The following is a 20,007-nucleotide window of genomic DNA, read 5'->3' as shown; positions in this document are numbered from 1 at the left end:
ACCATATAAAATTTGCATTGTTTCATAGGATTACACGGGATATACGGCACAGGAACAGGTCGTTCGGCCCAACCAGTCCATGCCGGCGTTTATGCTCCACTCGAGCCTCCTCCCGTCTTTCCTCATCTCAATCTATCAGCATCACCCTCTATTCCCTTCTCCCCCATATGCTTATCCAGCCTCCCCTTAAATGCATCGATACTATTCGCCTCAACCCCTCCCTGTGGCAGCGAGTTCCACATTACCCAGAGAGCGGTGAGAAAGAAGTTTCTCCTGAATTCCCCGATTGGATTTCTTGGTGACTATCTTATATTGATGGCCTCTAGTTATGCTCTTCACTACAAGTGGAAACATTCTCTGTATCCACTCTGTCAAAACCTTTCATAATATTAAAGACCTCTATTAGGTCACCCCTCAGCCTTCTTTTTTCAAGAGAAAAGAGACCCAGCCTGTTCATCCTTTTGATATGTATACCCTCGCATTTCTGGTATCATCCTTGTAAATCTTCTCTGCACCTCTCCAGTGCCTCGATATCCTTATTATAATAAGGCGATCAGAACTGTACGCAGTGCTCCAAGTGCGGTCTGACCAAGGTTCGATACCGGTTTAGCATAACTTCCCTACTTTTCAATTCTATCCCTCTAGAAATAAACCCTAGTTCTTGGTTTGCTTTTTTTTAAAAAAACGGCCTTGTTAACCATTGTTGCTACTTTTAGTGATTGGTGTATTTGTACTCCGAGATCCCTTTGTTCCTCTGTCCCATCCAGACTCACACCCTCCAAGTAATAAGTGACCTCCCTATTCCTCCTACCAAAATGTAATACCTCACATTTATCTGTGTTGAACTTCATTTGCCAATTATATGCCCATTCTGCAAGTTTATTAATGTTCCCCTGTAATTTGTAGCCATCCTCTTCAGTATTGACTATCCTCCCGCTCCCAATTTGGTGCCATCTGCAAATTAAAAAATGGTGTTTTTGATTCCAAAGTCCAAATCGTTAATATAAATTGTGAGCAGTGGTCTCAGCACTGATCCCTTTTGTACACCACTACCCGCCTTTGGTCACTGTGGGGTGGGGGGGAAACGGGCGATTACAAAATAAATCACCCGATGACGGTTGGAATGTAGAGATGAATCGTCACCTGATTAAAAGTGTTCTTTTCCAATACGAGTTTCAAAGGGGGTTCGGCCTCATTAAGGTCATCGCGTCCCGATGCATTCTGGGGAGGACAAGAGAAATGAAACACACAGAGAAACAGAGCGGCCCAGAACTGGGAGCATCTCATGGTCGACCCCACCCCCACCCAAAGAACCCCAAACAGGCAGAGGAGGGGGGGGGGGGGAACAGAAAGGTGGGGCGCACCACTGAGTCAGAGTAGGGCCCACGAGAGGCCCCCCACGTATACACACACACACACACACACTCTGCCCGTCACAGTTTGAGGAGCGCGCTCCACTCTTAATTCAAAGATACCTCGTTCCTATCCTCCACATTTCAATCTCTCTCACAAAAAAAAAATACTTTTGTTGAAACTGCTCAAATTTAAATGTTTCTTCCCCCGTCCCCCGCGGAAATGCAACTTTGAATGAGCCTGGAGCCTATTGCACACAGCCTCGAACTGAGGTTTCAGAGAGTCACCATTAGCTATCCACTTTTATATTCTCTCATCATCAGAGGCAGTCCCTCGAAGCGAGGATGACTTGCTTCCAGCCAAAAAAGGGATGAGTTCACAGGTGTTTCAATGAAGGACCTGATATTCCAGGTCCGGAACTACATCCTGAAGGGTGGAAGATGCCTGTGGGTGGATTTTTTTTAACGTGGGGTGGCCGTTGCACACCAGCCCCCCACACGGGCTTGACCGAGCTAGGTCTTGGTTCAGTGGCAAAGGTTACTCAAGACAACTGGAGACCAGCTCTGCTGCACAGACCGAGCGCGCGCACACATATCGCAGTGTGGGCTGGGCCCGTGCTGCCCCTGGGCCCCTCGCCTCTTCTGGGCCCCCAGATTCACGCCTCTCCTGGGCTCCGGGTCACTTCCCTCTACGGACTCCTGCCGCAGCACGCGCTGCTCCCTGCAGTGGCATACCTCCGCACGCGACTCCCTGTAAAGGCCCCGGCTTGCCGATGGTCTTGCCGGCCGGGACTGTGCCGATTTCCGGGCCGGGCCGCCGCACGCTGCTACCTCTTGCCGGAACGCCCAATATTCCATTAGCTTTTTCAATGGCCGTGTCCTCTTGAGGTGCTGCTGCTGCTAACAGCTTATAAATTGAACCTCCAAATCCCTCTGCTCTTCCGCATCACCCCGCTCTCCCCCGCCCAAAAATATTACATTCTGATTTTTAAATGTTTATTTATTAATTTTTTTTAAAGTACCACCTGACAATTACGGTTGTTGAATTCCACGAATGTCCCGAAGCAACTCCCTTTGGCCCGCAGGATTACTTATTGTGCCTCCCAGCTCAGCAAATTTGGACACCACTCCCTCCAGCCTGATGTGTGCATCGCTGACCTACACAGTGAACAGATATGGTCCCAGAGCAGAACCCTGCGGGAGACCACTAGCCCACCTGCAACCGCTCGGAGAAACGGCCCTCAACTCCTGCTCTCCACTTCCTCCCTTCCAACCAGTTCTTAATCCAATCCAATCCAACGGAATCTCGAGGAACAGCACCTCATTTCTCGTTCCGGGACATCGAGGGCAACAATTTCAGACCGTAACCGCTGCCCCCATTTTGTTTTTTTTCCTCCTTTATTTTTTTTAAACCCACACCCGATCTTATGTAAAAACAAAGGTCTATCTCTCCAGTGGCAGCTGGTAATTACCCCGCCATTCACACCCTGTCTAGACTCATCTTTTTCTAACTCCTGCCATTACCATCGCGAGTCGGCCCACCATCCCTCTTGTCTCTCTAATCTCTCCTGCCTCCCACCCTATCACAGACCTTCCCTTTTGTTCTCCTCTCCCCTCCCCCCTTTCAGTGCTCCTGCAGAACCTGTCCAGTTCTGACAAAGGGTCATCGACCCGAAACGGTAACTCTCGTTTCTCTCTCCGCAGACGCTGCCTGACCCGCGGAGATTTCCAGCATTTTCTGTTGTTATTTCAGATCTGCAGCATTTTGCTTTGGCCTTGACCCAATTCGCTGTCCTTATCCCTAAATTCCACTCCCCTTAATCTGCTCCAACAGTCTCCTGTGTGGTGCCTGGTCAAAGGCTTGCTGAAAGTCCATGTACACTGCACCCACCGCAGTTCCCTCTCCCACACGTCTGTCACCTCCTCAAAGAATCGGGTTTAATTGAGCACGACCTTCCTGCCTGAAATCCAGGTTGGCTGCTTCGAATGATTTTCACTTGATCTCGACATTGGGGTCATTTTATTCTTTGAAGAATCCGTAATGTCCCCCGCCGCAGGTGCTGGATGAATTGGCCTGTAACGGCCCGGGTTCGCTTGGCCTCCCATGTCGACGGTGGCTGTTACATCGCTCACTCTCCAACACACATCCACTCGCAACAGAACCCAGTTCTCGGATGTATCCCGTCTGGTCCCAGCACCTGGTCCTTCTTTAACTTAACTAACTTCTCTTAATACCGTCCTGTATTACAATATCTCACTTTTAACCAACTCAGGGTTTATCTGCTCCTCAATATTTTGTAAACACCAAAAGGGATGTACTTGTTAATATCCTGCTAATCGCCCGCTAATGCACGCTCCTCTTGCTCTCACATTTAACCATTCTCCGTGTTGGTAAATGACTTCACTGGTCCTTGTAACCTCGGAGATTCTCTCCTCATACTCCCATGTTTTGTCTCGCTCTTAACCTCTTTCCTTATATTCTTCCTCGGTTTTGTCATTTTTAAAATCAAACCTATCAACGTCATACTCTCTCTCTCAAAAAACCTACCCCTTTGACCAAGCCTGTCCTAATATCTCGACGTGGTTTAGTGTTGCCTCTGTCGGACAACACTCGTGTGAAGCACTTTACGGCGTTTTACTACATTAAAGGCGCAAGTGGCTGCTTCTAATCTTGTTAATCCACCCAATTCTGGAACCTGAACTCCTCTCCTTTTTTAAAATGGTCTGTGTTTAATCTGATCCTCTTCTTAAAAATACATCCCATTATTGATGTACAGAACTGCATTCCAATTTCTCTTCGAACCTCACAGCTATCTTGCCCCACACCACCTAAAACTTGGACTGTTCCAATCGGGTGCCCTGGTTTTGTATTGGCCTCCCAACACCCCCAGCCCCACCCCTCCTTCCCTCCATCCCCCTCCCCCTCACCCTCCCACAGCCCACCTGCCTCCCCTCCATTCCCCCCCAACCCACCCTCCTCCCCTCCATCCCCCCCCCTCAGCCCCATCAGCCCACCCCCCTCCATCCCCCAGCCCACCCCTCCATCCCCCACCTCCCCAGCCCACCCCTCCATCCCCCACCTCCCCAGCCCACCCCTCCATCCCCCCTCCCCTCTATCCTACGCTCACTTGAAAGTCTTAGAGCAATAATTTTATTATATGGCTGACCCAAACTACAACAACAACAACTTGTATTTATATAGCGCCTTTAACGTAGTGAAACATCCCAAGATGCTTCACAGGAGTGTTATAAGCCAAATAACCTGACACCGAGCCACATAAGGAGATATTAGGGCAGGTGACCAAAACCTTGTCAATGAGGTCGGTTTTAAGGAGCGTCTGAAAGGAGGAGAGAGAGAGACAGCAAGGTTTAGGGAGCTTGGTACCCAGGCAGCTGACGGCATGGCCACCGATTATAATCAGGGATGTTCAAGAGGACAGAATTAGAGGAGCGCAGACATCTGGGGGGGTTGTGGGGCTGGAGGAGGTTACAGAGATAGGGAGGGGTGAGGGCCATGGAGGGATTTGAAGATAAAGTCGAGAATGTTGAAATCGAGGCGTTGCTTAACCGGGAGACAATGTAGGTCAGCGAGCACAGGGGGTGATGGGTGAGCGGGACTTGGTGTGAGTTAGGACACGGGGCAGCCGAGTTCTGGATCACCTCTAGTTTATGTAGAGGGTAGAATGTGGGAGGCCAGCCAGGAGTGCGCTGGAGTAGTCAAGTCTAGAGGTGACAAAAGGCATGGATGAGGGTTTCAGCAGCAGATGAGCTGAGGCAGGGGCGGAGACGGGCGATGTTACTGAGGTAGAAATAGGCGGTCTTAGTTATGCTGCAGATATGTGGCTGGCAGCTCATTTCCGGGTCAAATATAACACCTCAGTTGCTGAACAGTGTGGTTCAGCCTCAGACAGATGTTGGGGAGAGGGATGGAGTCAGTGTCTAGGGAACGCAATTTGTGGCGGGGACCGAAAACAATAGCTTCGGTCTTCCCAATATTTAATTGGAGAAAATTTCTGCTCATCCAGTCTGGATGTCGGACAAGCAGTCTGACAATTTAGAGACTGTGGCGAGGTCGAGAGAAGTGGTGGTGAGGTAGAGCTGGGAGTCATCAGCGTACACGTGGAAACTGACGCTGTGTTTTCAGATGATGTCGCCAAGGGGCAGCATGGAGATGCGTAAATACGAGAGACACTTGACAGTAAGAGAGCTGGAGAGGCTGTATTGGTGATGGAGCGAAAGTGCACTGTGGACAGGACAGACGTACACAGACAGAGTCAATACAGGAACAGATCAAAGATTAAAAAGGGAACTGTTAGCTCAGTGGCGTTGTACCACGGATCCTCGAATTGTGAGCGAAATGTAATTACACAGGCCCATTCAGCCCCTCGAGCCTGTTACACAGGAACAGGAGGAGGCCCATTCAGCCCCTCGAGCCTGTTACACAGGAACAGGAGGAGGCCCATTCAGCCCCTCGAGCTGTTACACAGGAACAGGAGGAGGCCCATTCAGCCCCTCGAGCCTGTTACACAGGAACAGGAGGAGGCCCATTCAACCCCTCGAGCCTGTTACACAGGAACAGGAGGAGGCCCATTCAGCCCCTCGAGCCCACTCTGCCAGTCGATCAGATTATGGCTGACAGGATCCTCAATCCTATACTTCACCCTAAAGGTTAGTTAAGCCGTCCTAGAATGATCAGCACAGAAGGAGGCCATTCGGCCCATCCTGTCTGTGACAGCTCTTTGAAAGCGCAATCCAATTAGTTCCCCTCCCACACTCCTTGTCCATCGCATTACTGCACTCCCCTTGCAACTCCTCGAGTTCAAAATTCTCATCCTTATCAAATCCCTCCATGGCCCCTCGCCCCTCCCTATCTCTGTAATTTCCTCCAATCACACCCCTCCCCAATTGCCGAGATGTCTGCGCTCCTCTAATTCTGCCCTCCGGAGCATCCCTGATTATAATCGCTCAACCATCGGTGGCCGTGCCTTCTGTCGCCTGGGCCCTAAGCTCTGGAACTCCCTCCCTAAACCTCTCCGCCTCGCTTTCCTCCTACAAGATGCTCCTTAAAACCTCTCTCTTTGACCAAGCCTTTTGGTCACCTGCGCTAATTTCTACTTATGTGACTTTTTAAAATCGCCCGGTGAAGCGCCTTGGGAGGTGTCACTATGTTAAAGGCGCTATATAAATACAAGTTGTTGTAGTTATGGTTGAGTTTATATTCTCACCGACTTAAATTTCCAACGTTTTGCTGCTCCTTGCCCGCTCTGGGAGCTGTGCTTCCCCCCACATGCCCATGGTGTGCTCTCCGGCCCCGTGCAGTACCAGAGATCGCCACCTCGGCACCCCCGCCCCGCCCCCAGAATAACCGGGCAGTACTTCAGTCCACCTCACAGCCCCCCCCAGCCATCGCTATCTCAGCCAGTCACAGAATCCAGGTTCAGCAGGACCCAATCTACAACAACAGCTTGCATTTATACAGCGCCTTTAAAACATCCCATGCTGCACAGCTTTCAGAGATTAAACACCGCGCCAACATTTCACATTACGCCCATTACGCGTTAGAGTTACACTCCTGGTGCCATCGAATATTAACCAACAATTACACAGCAGGAAAGAAAGAATCGCATTTATGTAGCGCCTTTCACAACCTCAGGACGTCCCAAAGTGATGCACGACCAATGAAGCACTTTTTTGAAGTGCAGTCACTGTTGTAAAGTAGGAAACGTAGCAGCTAATCGGCGCACAGCAAGCTCCCACAAACTGCAAGGTGACAGTCACCAGATCATGTTTTCGTGATGTTGATAGAGAGATAAATATTGGCCAGGACGCCTGGGAGAACTCTCCTGTACTTCTTCAAATAACGGCCACGGGATCTTTTACATCCATCTGAGAGAGCAGACAGGGCCTCGTTTAAAACATCTCACCTGAAAAATGGCACCTCCGACAGTGCGGCGCTCCCTCAGCACTGCACCTCCGACAGTGCGGCGTTCCCTCAGCACTGCCCCTCCGACAGTGCGGCGCTCCCTCAGCACTGCCCCTCCGACAGTGCGGCGCTCCCTCAGCACTGCCCCTCCGACAGTGCGGCGCTCCCTCAGCACTGCCCCTCCGACAGTGCGGCACTCCCTCAGTACTGCACCTCCGACAGTGCGGCACTCCCTCAGTACTGCACCTCCGACAGTGCGGCACTCCCTCAGTACTGCACCTCCGACAGTGCGGCGCTCCCTCAGTACTGCACCTCCGACAGTGCGGCACTCCCTCAGTACTGCCCCTCCGACAGTGCGGCGCTCCCTCAGTACTGCACCTCCGACAGTGCGGCACTCCCTCAGTACTGCACCTCCGACAGTGCGGCACTCCCTCAGTACTGCACCTCCGACAGTGCGGCGCTCCCTCAGCACTGCACCTCCGACAGTGCGGCACTCCCTCAGTACTGCACCTCAGACAGTGCGGTGCTCCCTCAGCACTGTCCCTCCGACAGTGCAGCACTCCCTCAGCACTGCCCCTCCGACAGTGCGGCCCCTCAGGACTGCCCCTCCGACAGTGCGGCGCTCCCTCCGTACTGCCCCTCCGACAGTGCAGCACTCCCTCTGTACTGCACCTCCGACAGTGCGGCACTCCCTCAGTGCTGCCCCCTCCGACAGTGCGGCCTAGATTTATGAGCTCATGTCCCTGGAGTGGGGGACTTGAACCCACAACCTTCTGACCCAGAGGAGAGAGTGCTGCCCACTGAGCCACGGCTGACATCTAATTTGTCTTGCAGCCTTTGCCCGCCGGGCCAATCACAGTGGAGCCTGCCGATACCCAGTGTACTGGAGCGGGGTCTGGCGAGGTTCTCCATATTACCAGTGCTTTCATTCAACTGCAGAAGAGATCACTTTTAATATAAAAAAAAAATGAAAGTACAGATCGCCGTGACCAGAACAAGAAAAAAAAAACTGACTGAGAGAAAAAAATGGTTTAAAAATAAAAAGATCAAGGTATTGAAACTCCCATGATTAAAAGCCAAGTCTCATTGAGAGAATTGGGAAATTCTGGACTCACAGACTGCCGTCAAACTGCTCTGAGCGTGATGAAATCTGCCAGCTACCACAGGTTTCAGCACGGGGACAAAAATCACAAGAGCACCAGAAATGAGGAAATAAAAATTAAAGCGAGAGACTTGTAGTTTCTTTTGGCTGAGTGACAAAGGATAATTTATACGATACATATCTGCTTTGAAAACGCCGGCATAAAACCCACTGTAGAACGAGCTGCAGGCAATTAGCAAGACCTCCAGACATCCCAAACCACTTCACAGCCAATGCAGGCTTGTGGTGTAGTCACTGTTGTAACGTAGGAAACGCGGCAGCCAATTTGCGCACAGCAAGCTCCCACAAACAGCAATGTGATCATGACCAGATCATCTGTAACAGTGATGTTGGTTGAGGGATAAATTATTGATCAGGGCACCGGGGAGAACTCACCTGCTCTTCTTCGAAATAGTGGCCATTGGATCTTTTACCCGAGAAAGCAGTCAGGGTTTAACGTCTCATCCGAAAGACGGAATGTCCGACAGTGCGGCGCTCCCTCAGCACTGCCCCTCCGACAGTGCGGCGCTCCCTCAGCACTGCCCCTCCGACAGTGCGGCGCTCCCTCAGCACTGCCCCTCCGACAGTGCGGCGCTCCCTCAGCACTGCCCCTCCGTCAGTGCGGCGCTCCCTCAGCACTGCTCCTCCGACAGTGCGGCGCTCCCTCATCACTGCCCCTCCGACACTGCGGCGCTCCCTCAGCACTGCCCCTCCGACAGTGCGGCGCTCCCTCAGCACTGCGCGGCGCTCCCTCAGCACTGTGCTCCCTCAGCACTGCCCCTCCGACTGTGCGGCGCTCCCTCAGCACTGCCCCTCCGACAGTGCGGCGCTCCCTCAGCACTGCCCCTCCGACAGTGCGGCGCTCCCTCAGCACTGCCCCTCCGACAGTGCGGCGCTCCCTCAGCACTGCCCCTCCGACAGTGCGGCGCTCCCTCAGCACTGCCCCTCCGACAGTGCGGCGCTCCCTCAGCACTGCCCCTCCGACAGTGCGGCGCTCCCTCAGCACTGCCCCTCCGACAGTGCGGCGCTCCCTCAGCACTGCCCCTCCGACAGTGCGGCGCTCCCTCAGCACTGCACTGGGAGAGTCAGCCTAGATTTATGTGCTCATGTCTCTGGAGTGGGACTGGAACCCACAAGCTCCTGACTCAGGGGCGAGAGTGCTGCCCACTGAGCCACAGCTGACACCTCATGAACTAAGTTTCTTCACAAAGAGGATGAGCCAGTACACAATGTGTGAAGAGAGGCTACGACGTGACCCCGTTAAACCACCGTTGTACGAGGCTTTAGGCTGACCACTGAGAGGACTGACCACAGGTCGACAGATAGGTCGCAGACCGCCGACACAAGAGAGCGATTTCTCGAGACACTTGAATGTAAATCAGACAGCTGAAAGTGAAAGAGGAGTGGCCAAATTGGATGCATATTTCTCTATTAACTAGTTGGTTGTTCATAAGAGATGTGGAGGCAAAAGCTGGACTCATTTAAGGGTCAGTTGGATAGTGATGGGACCAATCATAGGTTTAAGAACATAAGAATTAGGAGCAGGAGTCGGCCATTCGGCCCCTCGAGCTTGCTCTGCCATTCAATAAGATCATGGCTGATCTTCTACCTCAACTCCACTTTCCTGCACTGTTCCCATATCCCTTGATTCCCTTAATATCCAAAAATCTATCGATCTCTGCCTTGAATATACTCAAAGACTGAGCCTCCACAACCCTCTGGGGCAGAGAATTCCAAAGATTCACCACCCCGAGTGAAGAGGATTCTCCTCATCTCAGTCCAAAATGGCCGACCCCTTATACGGAGACTGTGACCCCTGGTTCTAGACTCCCCATCCTCCCTGCCTCTTCCCCGTTGAGCCCCTAAGAAGTTTGTATGTTTCAATGAGGTCACCTCTCATTCTTCTAAACTCTAGAGAATATAGGTCTAGTCTACTCAATCTCTCCTCATAGGACAATCCCCCCCCCCCCCCCCGCCCCCCGCCATCCTAGGAATCAGTCTGGTTGCACTCCCTCTATGGCAAGTATATCCTTCCTTAGGTAAGGAGACCAAAACTGTACACAATACTCCAGGTGTGGTCTCACCAGGGCCCTATATAATAGCAGTAAGACGTCTTTACTCTTATACTCAAATCCTCTTGTAATAAAGGCCAACATACCATTTGCTTCCTTAATCACTTGCTGTACCTACATGTTAACTTTCAGTGATTCGTGTACAAGGACACCCAGGTCCTTCTGAACACCAACATTTCCCAATCTCTTACCATTTAAAAAATACTCTGCTTTCCTATTTTTCCTACCAAAGTGGATAACTTCACATTTCCCCACATTATATTCCATTTGCCATGTTCTTGCCCACTCACTCAGCCGGTCTATATCCCCTTGAAGCCTCTCTGCATCCTCCTCACAACTTACATTCCCACCCAGCTTTGCATCCTCAGCAAACGTGGATATATTACATTTGGTCCCCTCATCCAAATCATTGATATAGATTGTGTATACCTGGGGCCCAAGCACCGATCCTTGCGGTACTCCACTAGTTACAGTTTGCCAACCCGACAACGACCCGTTCATTCCTACTCTCAGTTTTCTGTCCGTTAACCAATCCTCAATCCATGCGAGTATATTACCCCCAATCCCATGAGCCCTAATTTTGTTTAATAACCTCTTGTGTGGCACCTTCTGAAAATCCAAATACATCACATCCACTGGATCCCCCTAGTCTGTTCTACTAGTTACATCCTCAAAAAACAGTAACAGATTTGTCAAGCATGATTTTCCTTTCATAAGTCCGTGTTGACTCTGCCCAATCTTATTATTTTCTAAGCGCCCTGTTACCACGTCCTTAATAATAGATTCTAGCATTTTCCCTACTACTGATGTCAGGCTAACTGGTCTGTAGTTCCCCATTTTCTCTCTCCTTCCTTTCTTAAATAAAAAGAGTGGGGTTGCATTTGCTGCCTTCCAATCCACGGGAACTGTTCCAGAATCTATGGAATTTTGGAAGCTTCGATCGAAGGATGAGCTAGATGGGCCGAATGGCCTCCCTCAACTGTACTGATCTTTGGGAAGAATTGCAGAGAAACAAAAAATAATTAAGGTTTATTACAATTTGTCCAAAACTTCAAATTACAATTAAGAATATTCAACGCCAAACTGTCTCATGACTGTCAGACATCAGATTATTAAATGTTTGAATATTCCCTCTCCCCTCCCTCAAAGTATGCATGTTAAAAATCACTTGTACATTTTATCTGCAATATATTAAAATCCAATGTCCAGCACGTCAGACACACTCCAGGTGCGAAACAATCCGAAAATACATTTCTGATCTGCAGCCTAAAACTGATCCAAATCGGCAAAGTTCCTCGGTCAAAACTAGCAATTAAACTCTGACTGACCGCAGCCCGTGCTTACTTAACAACAGTTGGGGCTTGGTGGCCTTCAAAAGGACAGGTTGGCTTAATCACAGCAACCAGAATGATGCTGTGCGTGTTACAAAGCTGGCAGGAGGACGAGGAAGTGTTAGGCTGCAAGGTATGAACATTTATCACGGGATGTGGGTGTCGCTGGCAAGGCCGGCATTTATTGCCCATCCCTAGTTGCCCTCGGAAAAGGTGGTGGTGAATACACCCGAGTGTCTCGCTGGGCCATTTCCGAGGGCAGTTAAGCAGCAAGCACATATAGGCCAGACCGGGTAAGGACGGTAGATTTCATTCCCTAAAAGGACATCGGTGAACCAGATGGAATTTTACGACAATCCAGTAGTTTCACGGTGATACTATTGGCACGATACCCAGTGCAGGAGATCTGGGGATGGGGAGAAGAGATTGACTCACACTGCAAAAATTTACAGAAATGGAAAAAAATCTCTCCATGGCCTCGCACGTTCCCTATCTCTCCAACTTCCTCCTCCTCATCATCATCATAGGCAGTCCCTCGGAATGGAGGAAGACTTGCTTCCACTCTAAAAAGGAGTCCTTAGGTGGCTGTACAGTCCAATACAAGAACCACAGTCCCTGTCACAGGTGAGACAGACAGTGGTTGAAGGAAAGGGTGAGTGGGACTGGTTTGCCGCACACTCGTTCCGCTGCCTGTGCTTGGTTTCCGCACGCTCTCGGCGACGAGACTCGAGGAGCTCAGCGCCCTCCCGGATGCACTTCCTCCACTTAGGGCGGGCTGGTCTTTGGCCAGCGACTCCCAGGCGCCGGTGGGGATGTTGCACTTTATCAGGGAGGCTTTGAGGGTGTCCTTGTAACGTTTCCGCTGCCCACCCGGGGCTCGCTTGCCGTGAAGGAGTTCAGAGTAGAGCGCTTGCTTTGGGAGTCTCGTGTCAGGCATGCGAACGATGTGGCCCCGCCCAGCGGAGCTGATCGAGTGTGGTCAGTGCTTCCATGCTGGGGATGTTGGCCTGGTCGAGGACGCCAACGTTGGTGCGTGTGTCTCCTCCAGCCCGACAACAAGCCCCAGCATCTCTGCACTCCTCCAATTCTGGCCTCTTGCGCATCTCTCCCCCCCCCCCCCCGCCCCCCAGGTTTCCTTTGCCCCCATCACTGCCAGCTGGTTGCTCAGAGCGCGGAAAATACGCAGGGCTGGGTGGGAGGGAAACGCACCAGCGTCAAACTAACCCACCACTCAACAACACGGCCCCGCAACTGCCAGGCTCCGAGAGGATCGAGACCTCAGAAAACAGACGATAAACTCATTGACACGGTTAACTATCGGGATTTAAAACATTTTTATATAAAAAAAAAAGTTCAATTTTCAATATTTGTTTTTGAAATCACAAGACAGACGCATCGAAATCTGTTACGCACCCCTCTTCCTCAGAAACTTGCACGCACGCCCGAGGAATCACAGCGCGCATGTACTGCCCGGGATGACCAACTGAGGATATTCTCATCTCTGGCTGCACCAAGTTGACATGATTTCAACTGGAAGGCCTTTGGTCACCTGGTTTAAGAAAAGAAGAATTAGGAGCAGGAGTCGGCCATTCGGCCCCTCGAGCCTGCTCCGCCATTCGACAAGTTCACGGCTGATCTTCGACCTCAACTCCACTTTCCTGTTCTATCCCCAGATCCCTTAATATCCAAAAATCTAGCGATCTCAGCCTTGAATATACTCAATGACTGCCCTCTTAAAAAAAGGTAGAGAATTGCAAAGATTCACCACCCTCTGAGTGAAGAAATTCTGCTCCAGCTCAGTCCTGAATGGCCGACCCCTTATCCTGAGACTGTGACCCCTGGATCTAGACTCCCCAGCCCGGGGGAAACATCCTCCCAGCATACTACCCGGTCAAGCCCCGCTCAGAATTTTATACGTTTCAATGAGATCGTCTCTTATTCTTCTAAACTCCAGAAAGTATGGGCCCAATCTACTCATTTCGGAGTGGTGTCGATGTACGAGAAGGACAAGGTCAGCAGGTGCACGGGAACACCACCACCTCCACGTTCCCCTCCCAGTCACACACCATCCCGACTTGGAAATATATCGGCCGTTCCTCCATCGTCGCTGGGTCAAAATCCTGGAAAACTCTACCTCACAGCACTGTGGGAGCACCTTCACCACACGGACTGCAGCGGTTCAAGGCGGCAGCTCAACGCCACCTTCTCAAGGGGCAATTAGGGATGGGCAATAAATGCCAGCCTTGCCAGCGACGCCCACATCCCAGGAACTAATTTTTAAAAATTTGCTGGGCGGGGCACGGGTAGAGGGGGAAAACATCTGGTGCCACTTCCCTGAGCATTCTCTGTGCCAGCACGCACCATCACCCAGTGCGGCACATAGGCACACACCAGGAGGGCACAGGGTTGATGGGTGCAGAATTAGCCGATCTCAAATGGGGAGCGGGGAAGAGGAGCTACAGATGTTCGCAGTGTCCTGGGTTAGGAAGGTGATAAATGAGCCAGGACTCCAGCTCTAACTGTGTCCCAATGACCCTCACACCGAACCCCAGCAAGCAATCACTGCCAGCGAGAGAAGACAAGGAAATATTATATATAAAAAAGGACGTTCCATGTAGCTTGAATATCCGGCAGGCAGAATAGTTACAAAAGCTTCAGCTCCTCATCACATTTACAAATCTATTCCTAAAATACAGCCCATAATCCAGGTCGACACTCCCAGTGCAGTACTGAGGGAGCGCCGCACTGGCGGAGGGGCGGTGCTGAGGGAGCGCCGTACTGGCGGAGGGGCAGTGCTGAGGGAGCGCCGCACTGGCGGAGATTCTGCGCTTTGAGTGCAGTGTCAAACAGATACCTGTTCAGGTAGGTGCTAAAGATCCCATGGCATTATTCGGAAGGCAGGGGAGTTCTCCCCATGTCCTGGGGCCGACATTCATCCCTCAACCAACATCACCAAAAAACCCTCCAGATCAACAGGCCGTTGTGGGAGCTTGCTATGCGCAAATTGGCTGCCGCATTTCCCCATATTACAACAGTGACCACACTCCCAAAAGTCATTCATTGTGTATGAATGTTTTTGGGGAGATTGGAGAGCCAATATATTCATGCATGTTTTTAACCTAACAGATTCTCCAGTGAGAAATAAAAGGCAAATCGCTCAAGCATGCGCTGCAAAATATATTCATTTGAAGAAGATCAATCAGAATGGATGATATCAGAACTACTCGCTGTGAACCTGAGGCACTAAAACCGAATTCAAAGGTTTGGAGAGCTCAGGCACGCTGGCAAAGGAACGCTCACAGACCGAGATGTCACCCAGACGTTGCCGTCCAATCTCCAGCTTGTGAGAGAGCCTTTATCATCCATAACTAACCCCCGTCCCAAAATACAAACTCCAAAAGGCGAGGGAAAAACCGATTCCACACACCCAGTGACTAATATCCCACCCAGTGACTAATATCCCACCCCACTGGAGCTCGACAGCATTCCTGGGTCTGCAGTACATGCAGCACCTTAAGTCAGACTATCAGAGGACATTCGGCCCATCGAGGCTGTGCCAGCTCTGTGACAGAGCGATCCAATCAGTCCCGCTCCCGCTCTGCTCTTTCCCCACAGCCCTGAACATTATTCCACTTCAAGTATTTATCCAATTCCCTTTTAAAAGTTGCGACTGAATCTGCTCCCACCACTCTTTGAGGCAGCGTGTTCCAGATCATCACTCACTGTGTAAAATAAAATTCTCCACATCTCCCCCTCTGGTTCTTTTACCAATTATCTTCAATCTGTGTCCCCCTGGTTACCGATTCTTCTGCCACTGGAAACAGTTGCTCCTTAGTTACTCTATCAAAACCCCTCATGATTTTGAACAACTCTATTAAACCTTCTCTGCTCCAAGGAGAACAACCTCAGCTTCTCCACATAACTGAATTCCTTCATCCCGGCTACCATTCTGGTAAATCTTCTCTGCATCCTCTCTAAAGCCTTCACATCCTTCATAGAAACATAGAAAATAGGCCATTCAGCCCTTCGAGCCTGCACCACCATTCAATATGATCATGGCTGATCATTCACCTCAGTACCCCTTTCCTGCTCTCTCTCCATACCCCTTGATCCCTTTAGCCGTAAGGGCCATATCCAACTCCCTCTTGAATATATCTCACGAACTGGCCTCAACAACTCTCTGTGGTAGAGAATTTCACAGGTTCACAACTCTCTGAGTAAAGAAGTTTCTCCTCTTCTCGGTCCTAAATGGCCTACCCCTTATCCTTAGACTTCCTAGAGTGCGATGCCCAGAATTGGACACAATACTCCAGCTGGGGCCGAAGCAGTGTTTTATAAAAGGTTTAACATTACTTTCTTGCTTTTGTACTCTGTGCTTCCTGTTAATAAAGCCAAGATTCCCATATGCCCTCTCAACTTGTGCTGCCACCTTCAAACACCCCGAGGTCGCTCTCTGTTCCTGCACCCTCTTTAAAATACCATTTAGTTGACATCGCCTCTCCTCAGCCTTCCTTATCAAAATGCATCACTTCACACTTCTCGGTATTAAATTTCATCTGCCATGTGCTTGCCCATTTCACCAGTCTGTCTCTGTCCTCCTCGCTGTTTACATTTCCGAGTTTCGTGGCAAACTTTGAAATGATGCCCTGTGTACCCTGGGTCATGAGTACATATCAGAAAGAGCAGTGGGTCCCAGCCCTGACCCCTGAGGAACACCACTGTATACTTCCCTACAGTCTGAAAAAAAAAACAACCACTCTCTGCTTTCTGTCCCTCAGCAATTACGTATCCACACAGCCCCTGCTCCTTAAATCCCACGGGCTTTAATTTTGATAACAAGTGTATTATGTGGCGCTTTATCAAACACCTTTTGAACGTCCATGTACACATCAACCCTCTCCGTTACTTCATCACAGCACTCGATCAAGAGCTGACCAAGGCACACACAGAGTCCTTAACTCTCCAACTCACCATATATTCCACTATCTTGTCGTGTAGTATGGAGTCAGAGTCCATTATTCAGAGCCTCGGAAAGAGTGCGAGAGAGAACGGTGGGTTTCCTCTGTAACGTCGCTCCCTTTGCAAGCAGAAAGAGACCTCTCCGCTTCATCCACAAGGCCTCCCTCCAATCTCTCCCTCAACTCAAATGTGCTGGGTTCAGACGTAGAGTTAAAAGCAAAGTCTGCCTGTTGGATTCAGCACAGGAATAACCTTATGCTTCAGTTCACCCCCTCCTTCCCTCCCTCTCCCTCTCCCTCCTCCTGTCAGTCCTTCACCTTCATTAGGAATTTCCTGGGATCAGCCTCTTGCTCTCAAAGCCTCTGGACTGGATTTCCTCGCTCTCCCTCCTGATCTGAAAGGCCTTGAGCTTTTTCCTTCTCCCACTCCTGTATTTCCCCCTCACCTTGCCACCCCCCCCCCTCTTCTCACTCTCTGTCTTCCCCCCTCTCTATTCTCCCCTTCCCTCTCTCTCCGTTGCCGGGGATTCTCTCTCTCTCTATATCCCTTTCACTCAGTCTCTCCTCTCTTTATTTCCTCCTTCCCTCTTCCCTCTCTCTGGCTCTGTGCCTCTCTCTCTCTCTATTCTATCTCTCTTTTTCAATTTCCCCTTCCCAATCTGGCTCTGTCTCTTTCCCCTTCACTCTCCCTTCCCTCTATCTCTATCTCCCTCTGTGTGTGTCTCTCTCTCTCTCTCTTTCCCTCTATCTATCTCTCTCTCTCTTTCCCTCTATCTATCTCTCTCTCTCTCTATTTCCCTCTCTCTCTATGTATCTCTCTCTCTCTCTCTCTCTGACGCTATCTCTCTCCCCCTCTCTGTATTTCCCTCTCTCTCTATGTATCTCTCTCTCTCTCTCTCTCTGTATTTCCCTCTCTCTCTATGTATCTCTCTCTCTCTCTCTCTCTGTATTTCCCTCTCTCTCTATGTATCTCTCTCTCTCTGACGCTATCTCTCTCCCCCTCTCTGTATTTCCCCCTCTCTCTCTCTCTCTATGTATCTCTGACGCTATCTCTCTCTCTCTCTCTCTCTCTTCCCCCTCTCTGTTTCCCTTCCCTCTCTCTGGGACATCCGGGAGCTCGGGCCCGGGCCCGGGGACGGTGGGTCGGGCCACGGCCGCCGATCGGGTTTTATTTGCGGGGATTTTATTTGATTTGGACCATTTCCGGGTTTGACTGTTACAATTTGCCGCAACTTGAGCCGGTAACATTGGGGAAATATAGTCAAATAAAGGGCAGCCTTTGACCCCTGACCCCGGGCACAGCTTCTCCCCGCAAACCCCAAAATCCCCGCCAGCACCCCCCCCGGCACCGGGGGCTAAATCCCGGCGGGGCCGCGCCGCACTTTGGGCTTTTTGGGGCCATTTGGATATTTTTGTTGGGAACCCCTGGGCTGGGGGCGGGGCCTGTCAATCAGCAAAACCCAGCAACCCAGATCCAGCATGGCGGGCCCGGGCCCGGGCAGCGTGGTAAGGGAGCCCCCTCCCCTCTCCCCCGGCATGGCGGGCCTGGGCAGTGTGGTAAGGGCAGCCCCCTCCCCTCCCCTCCCCTCCCCCTCCCCTCTCTCCCCTCCCTCCCCTCCCCTCTCTCCCCCCCCCTCCCCTCTCTCCCCCCCCCTCTCCCCCCCCCTCCCCTCTCTCCCCCCCCTCTCTTCCCCCCCCCTCTCTCCCCTCCCTCTCTCCCCCCCCCCTCTCTCCCCTCTCTCCCCCCCCCCTCCCCTCTCTCTCCCCTCTCTCTCCCCCCCCCTCCCCTCTCTCCCCCCCCCCCCTCCCTCTCTCCCCCCCCCCCCCCCTCCCCTCTCTCCCCCCCCCCTCCCCTCTCTCCCCCCCCCTCCCCCCCCCCCTCCCCTCTCTCCCCCCCCCCCCTCCCCTCTCTCCCCCCCCCCCCTCCCCTCTCTCCCCCCCCCTCCCCTCTCTCCCCCCCCCCCCCCCTCCCCTCTCTCCCCCCCCCCCCTCCCCTCTCTCCCCCCCCCCCTCCCCTCTCTCCCCCCCCCCTCCCCTCTCTCCCCCCCCCCCTCCCCTCTCTCCCCCCCCCCTCCCCTCTCTCCCCCCCCCTCCCCTCTCTTCCCCCCCCCTCCTCTCTCTCCCCCCCCTCTCTCCCCCTCCCCTCCCCTCTCTCCCCCCCCCCCTCTCTCCCCCCCCCCCTCTCTTCCCCCCCCCTCCCCTCTCTCCCCCCCCCCCTCTCTCCCCCCCCCCCCTCCCCTCTCTCCCCCCTCTCTCCCCCCCCCCCCTCCCCTCTCTCCCCCCCCCCCCTCCCCCTCCCCTCTCTCCCCCCCCCCCTCCCCTCCCCTCTCTCCCCCCCCCCCCCCCTCCCCTCCCCTCTCTCCCCCCCCCCCCCTCCCCTCCCCTCTCTCCCCCCCCCTCTCTCCCCCCCCCCTCCCCTCTCCCCCCCCCCCCTCCCCTCTCTCCCCCCCCCCTCCCCTCTCTCCCCCCCCCTCCCCTCTCTCCCCCCCCCCCTCCCCTCTCTCCCCCCCCCCCTCCCTCTCCCCCCCCCTCCCCTCCCCCCTTCCCCTCTCTCCCCCCCCCCCCCTCCCCTCTCTCCCCCCCCCCTCCCCTCTCTCCCCCCCCCCTCCCCTCTCTCCCCCCCCCCCTCCCCTCTCTCCCCCCCCCTCCCCTCTCTCCCCCCCCCTCTCCCCTCTCTCTCCCCCCCTCCCCTCTCTCCCCCCCCCCCCTCCCCTCTCTCCCCCCCCCCCTCCCCTCTCTCCCCCCCTTCCTCCCCTCTCTACCCCCCCCCCCCTCCCCTCTCTCCCCCCCCCTCCCCTCTCTCCCCCCCCCCCTCCCTCCTCCCCTCTCTCCCCCCCCCCCCTCCCCTCTCTCCCCCCCCCTCCCCTCTCTCCCCCCCCCCTCCCCTCTCTCCCCCCCCCCCTCCCCCTCTCCCCCCCCCCCTCCCCTCTCTCCCCCCCCCCTCCCCTCTCTCCCCCCCCCCCTCCCCTCTCTCCCCCCCCCCTCCCCTCTCTCCCCCCCCCCTCCCCTCTCTCCCCCCCCCTCCCCTCTCTCCCCCCCCCCTCCCCTCTCTCCCCCCCCCCTCCCCTCCCCTCCCCTCCCCCTCTCCCCTCTCTCCCCCCCTCCCCTTCTCCCCCCCCCCCTCTCTCCCCCCCCTCCCCTCTCTCCCCCCCCTCCTCCCCTCTCTCCCCCCCCCCTCCTCCCCTCTCTCCCCCCCCCCTCCTCCCCTCTCTCCCCCCCCCCTCCTCCCC

The 20,007-nt window shown here is 53.2% G+C and overlaps 2 protein-coding genes across 3 annotated transcripts in view; one reads left to right on the top strand and one right to left on the bottom strand.

Annotated features, from left to right (window-relative positions):
• The window catches only part of LOC139235050 (beta-TrCP), a 37,204-nt gene extending 19,980 nt beyond the window's left edge, over nt 1-17,224 (bottom strand). The window contains exons 1-2 of one of the 2 annotated variants that reach the window (XM_070866167.1): nt 16,791-17,224; nt 1,144-1,221 (exon numbers count right to left, since the gene is read on the bottom strand). In XM_070866167.1, coding sequence (XP_070722268.1) covers nt 1,144-1,221; nt 16,791-16,835 — 123 coding nt within the window. In that variant the 5' untranslated portion in view covers nt 16,836-17,224. The remainder of the gene's footprint in view (nt 1-1,143; nt 1,222-16,790) is intronic. The other variant, XM_070866169.1, reaches the window with a different exon arrangement.
• A 1,032-nt stretch (nt 17,225-18,256) lies between these two features.
• The window catches only part of pbdc1 (polysaccharide biosynthesis domain containing 1), a 16,605-nt gene continuing 14,854 nt past the window's right edge, over nt 18,257-20,007 (top strand). Inside the window, exon 1 of the mRNA XM_070865323.1 lies at nt 18,257-18,283. Coding sequence (XP_070721424.1) covers nt 18,257-18,283 — 27 coding nt within the window. The remainder of the gene's footprint in view (nt 18,284-20,007) is intronic.

Source organism: Pristiophorus japonicus, chromosome 22 (assembly GCF_044704955.1).
Source record: "Pristiophorus japonicus isolate sPriJap1 chromosome 22, sPriJap1.hap1, whole genome shotgun sequence".
Lineage (NCBI taxonomy): Eukaryota > Metazoa > Chordata > Chondrichthyes > Pristiophoridae > Pristiophorus > Pristiophorus japonicus.
This window is presented reverse-complemented; position numbering and strand designations above follow the sequence as displayed.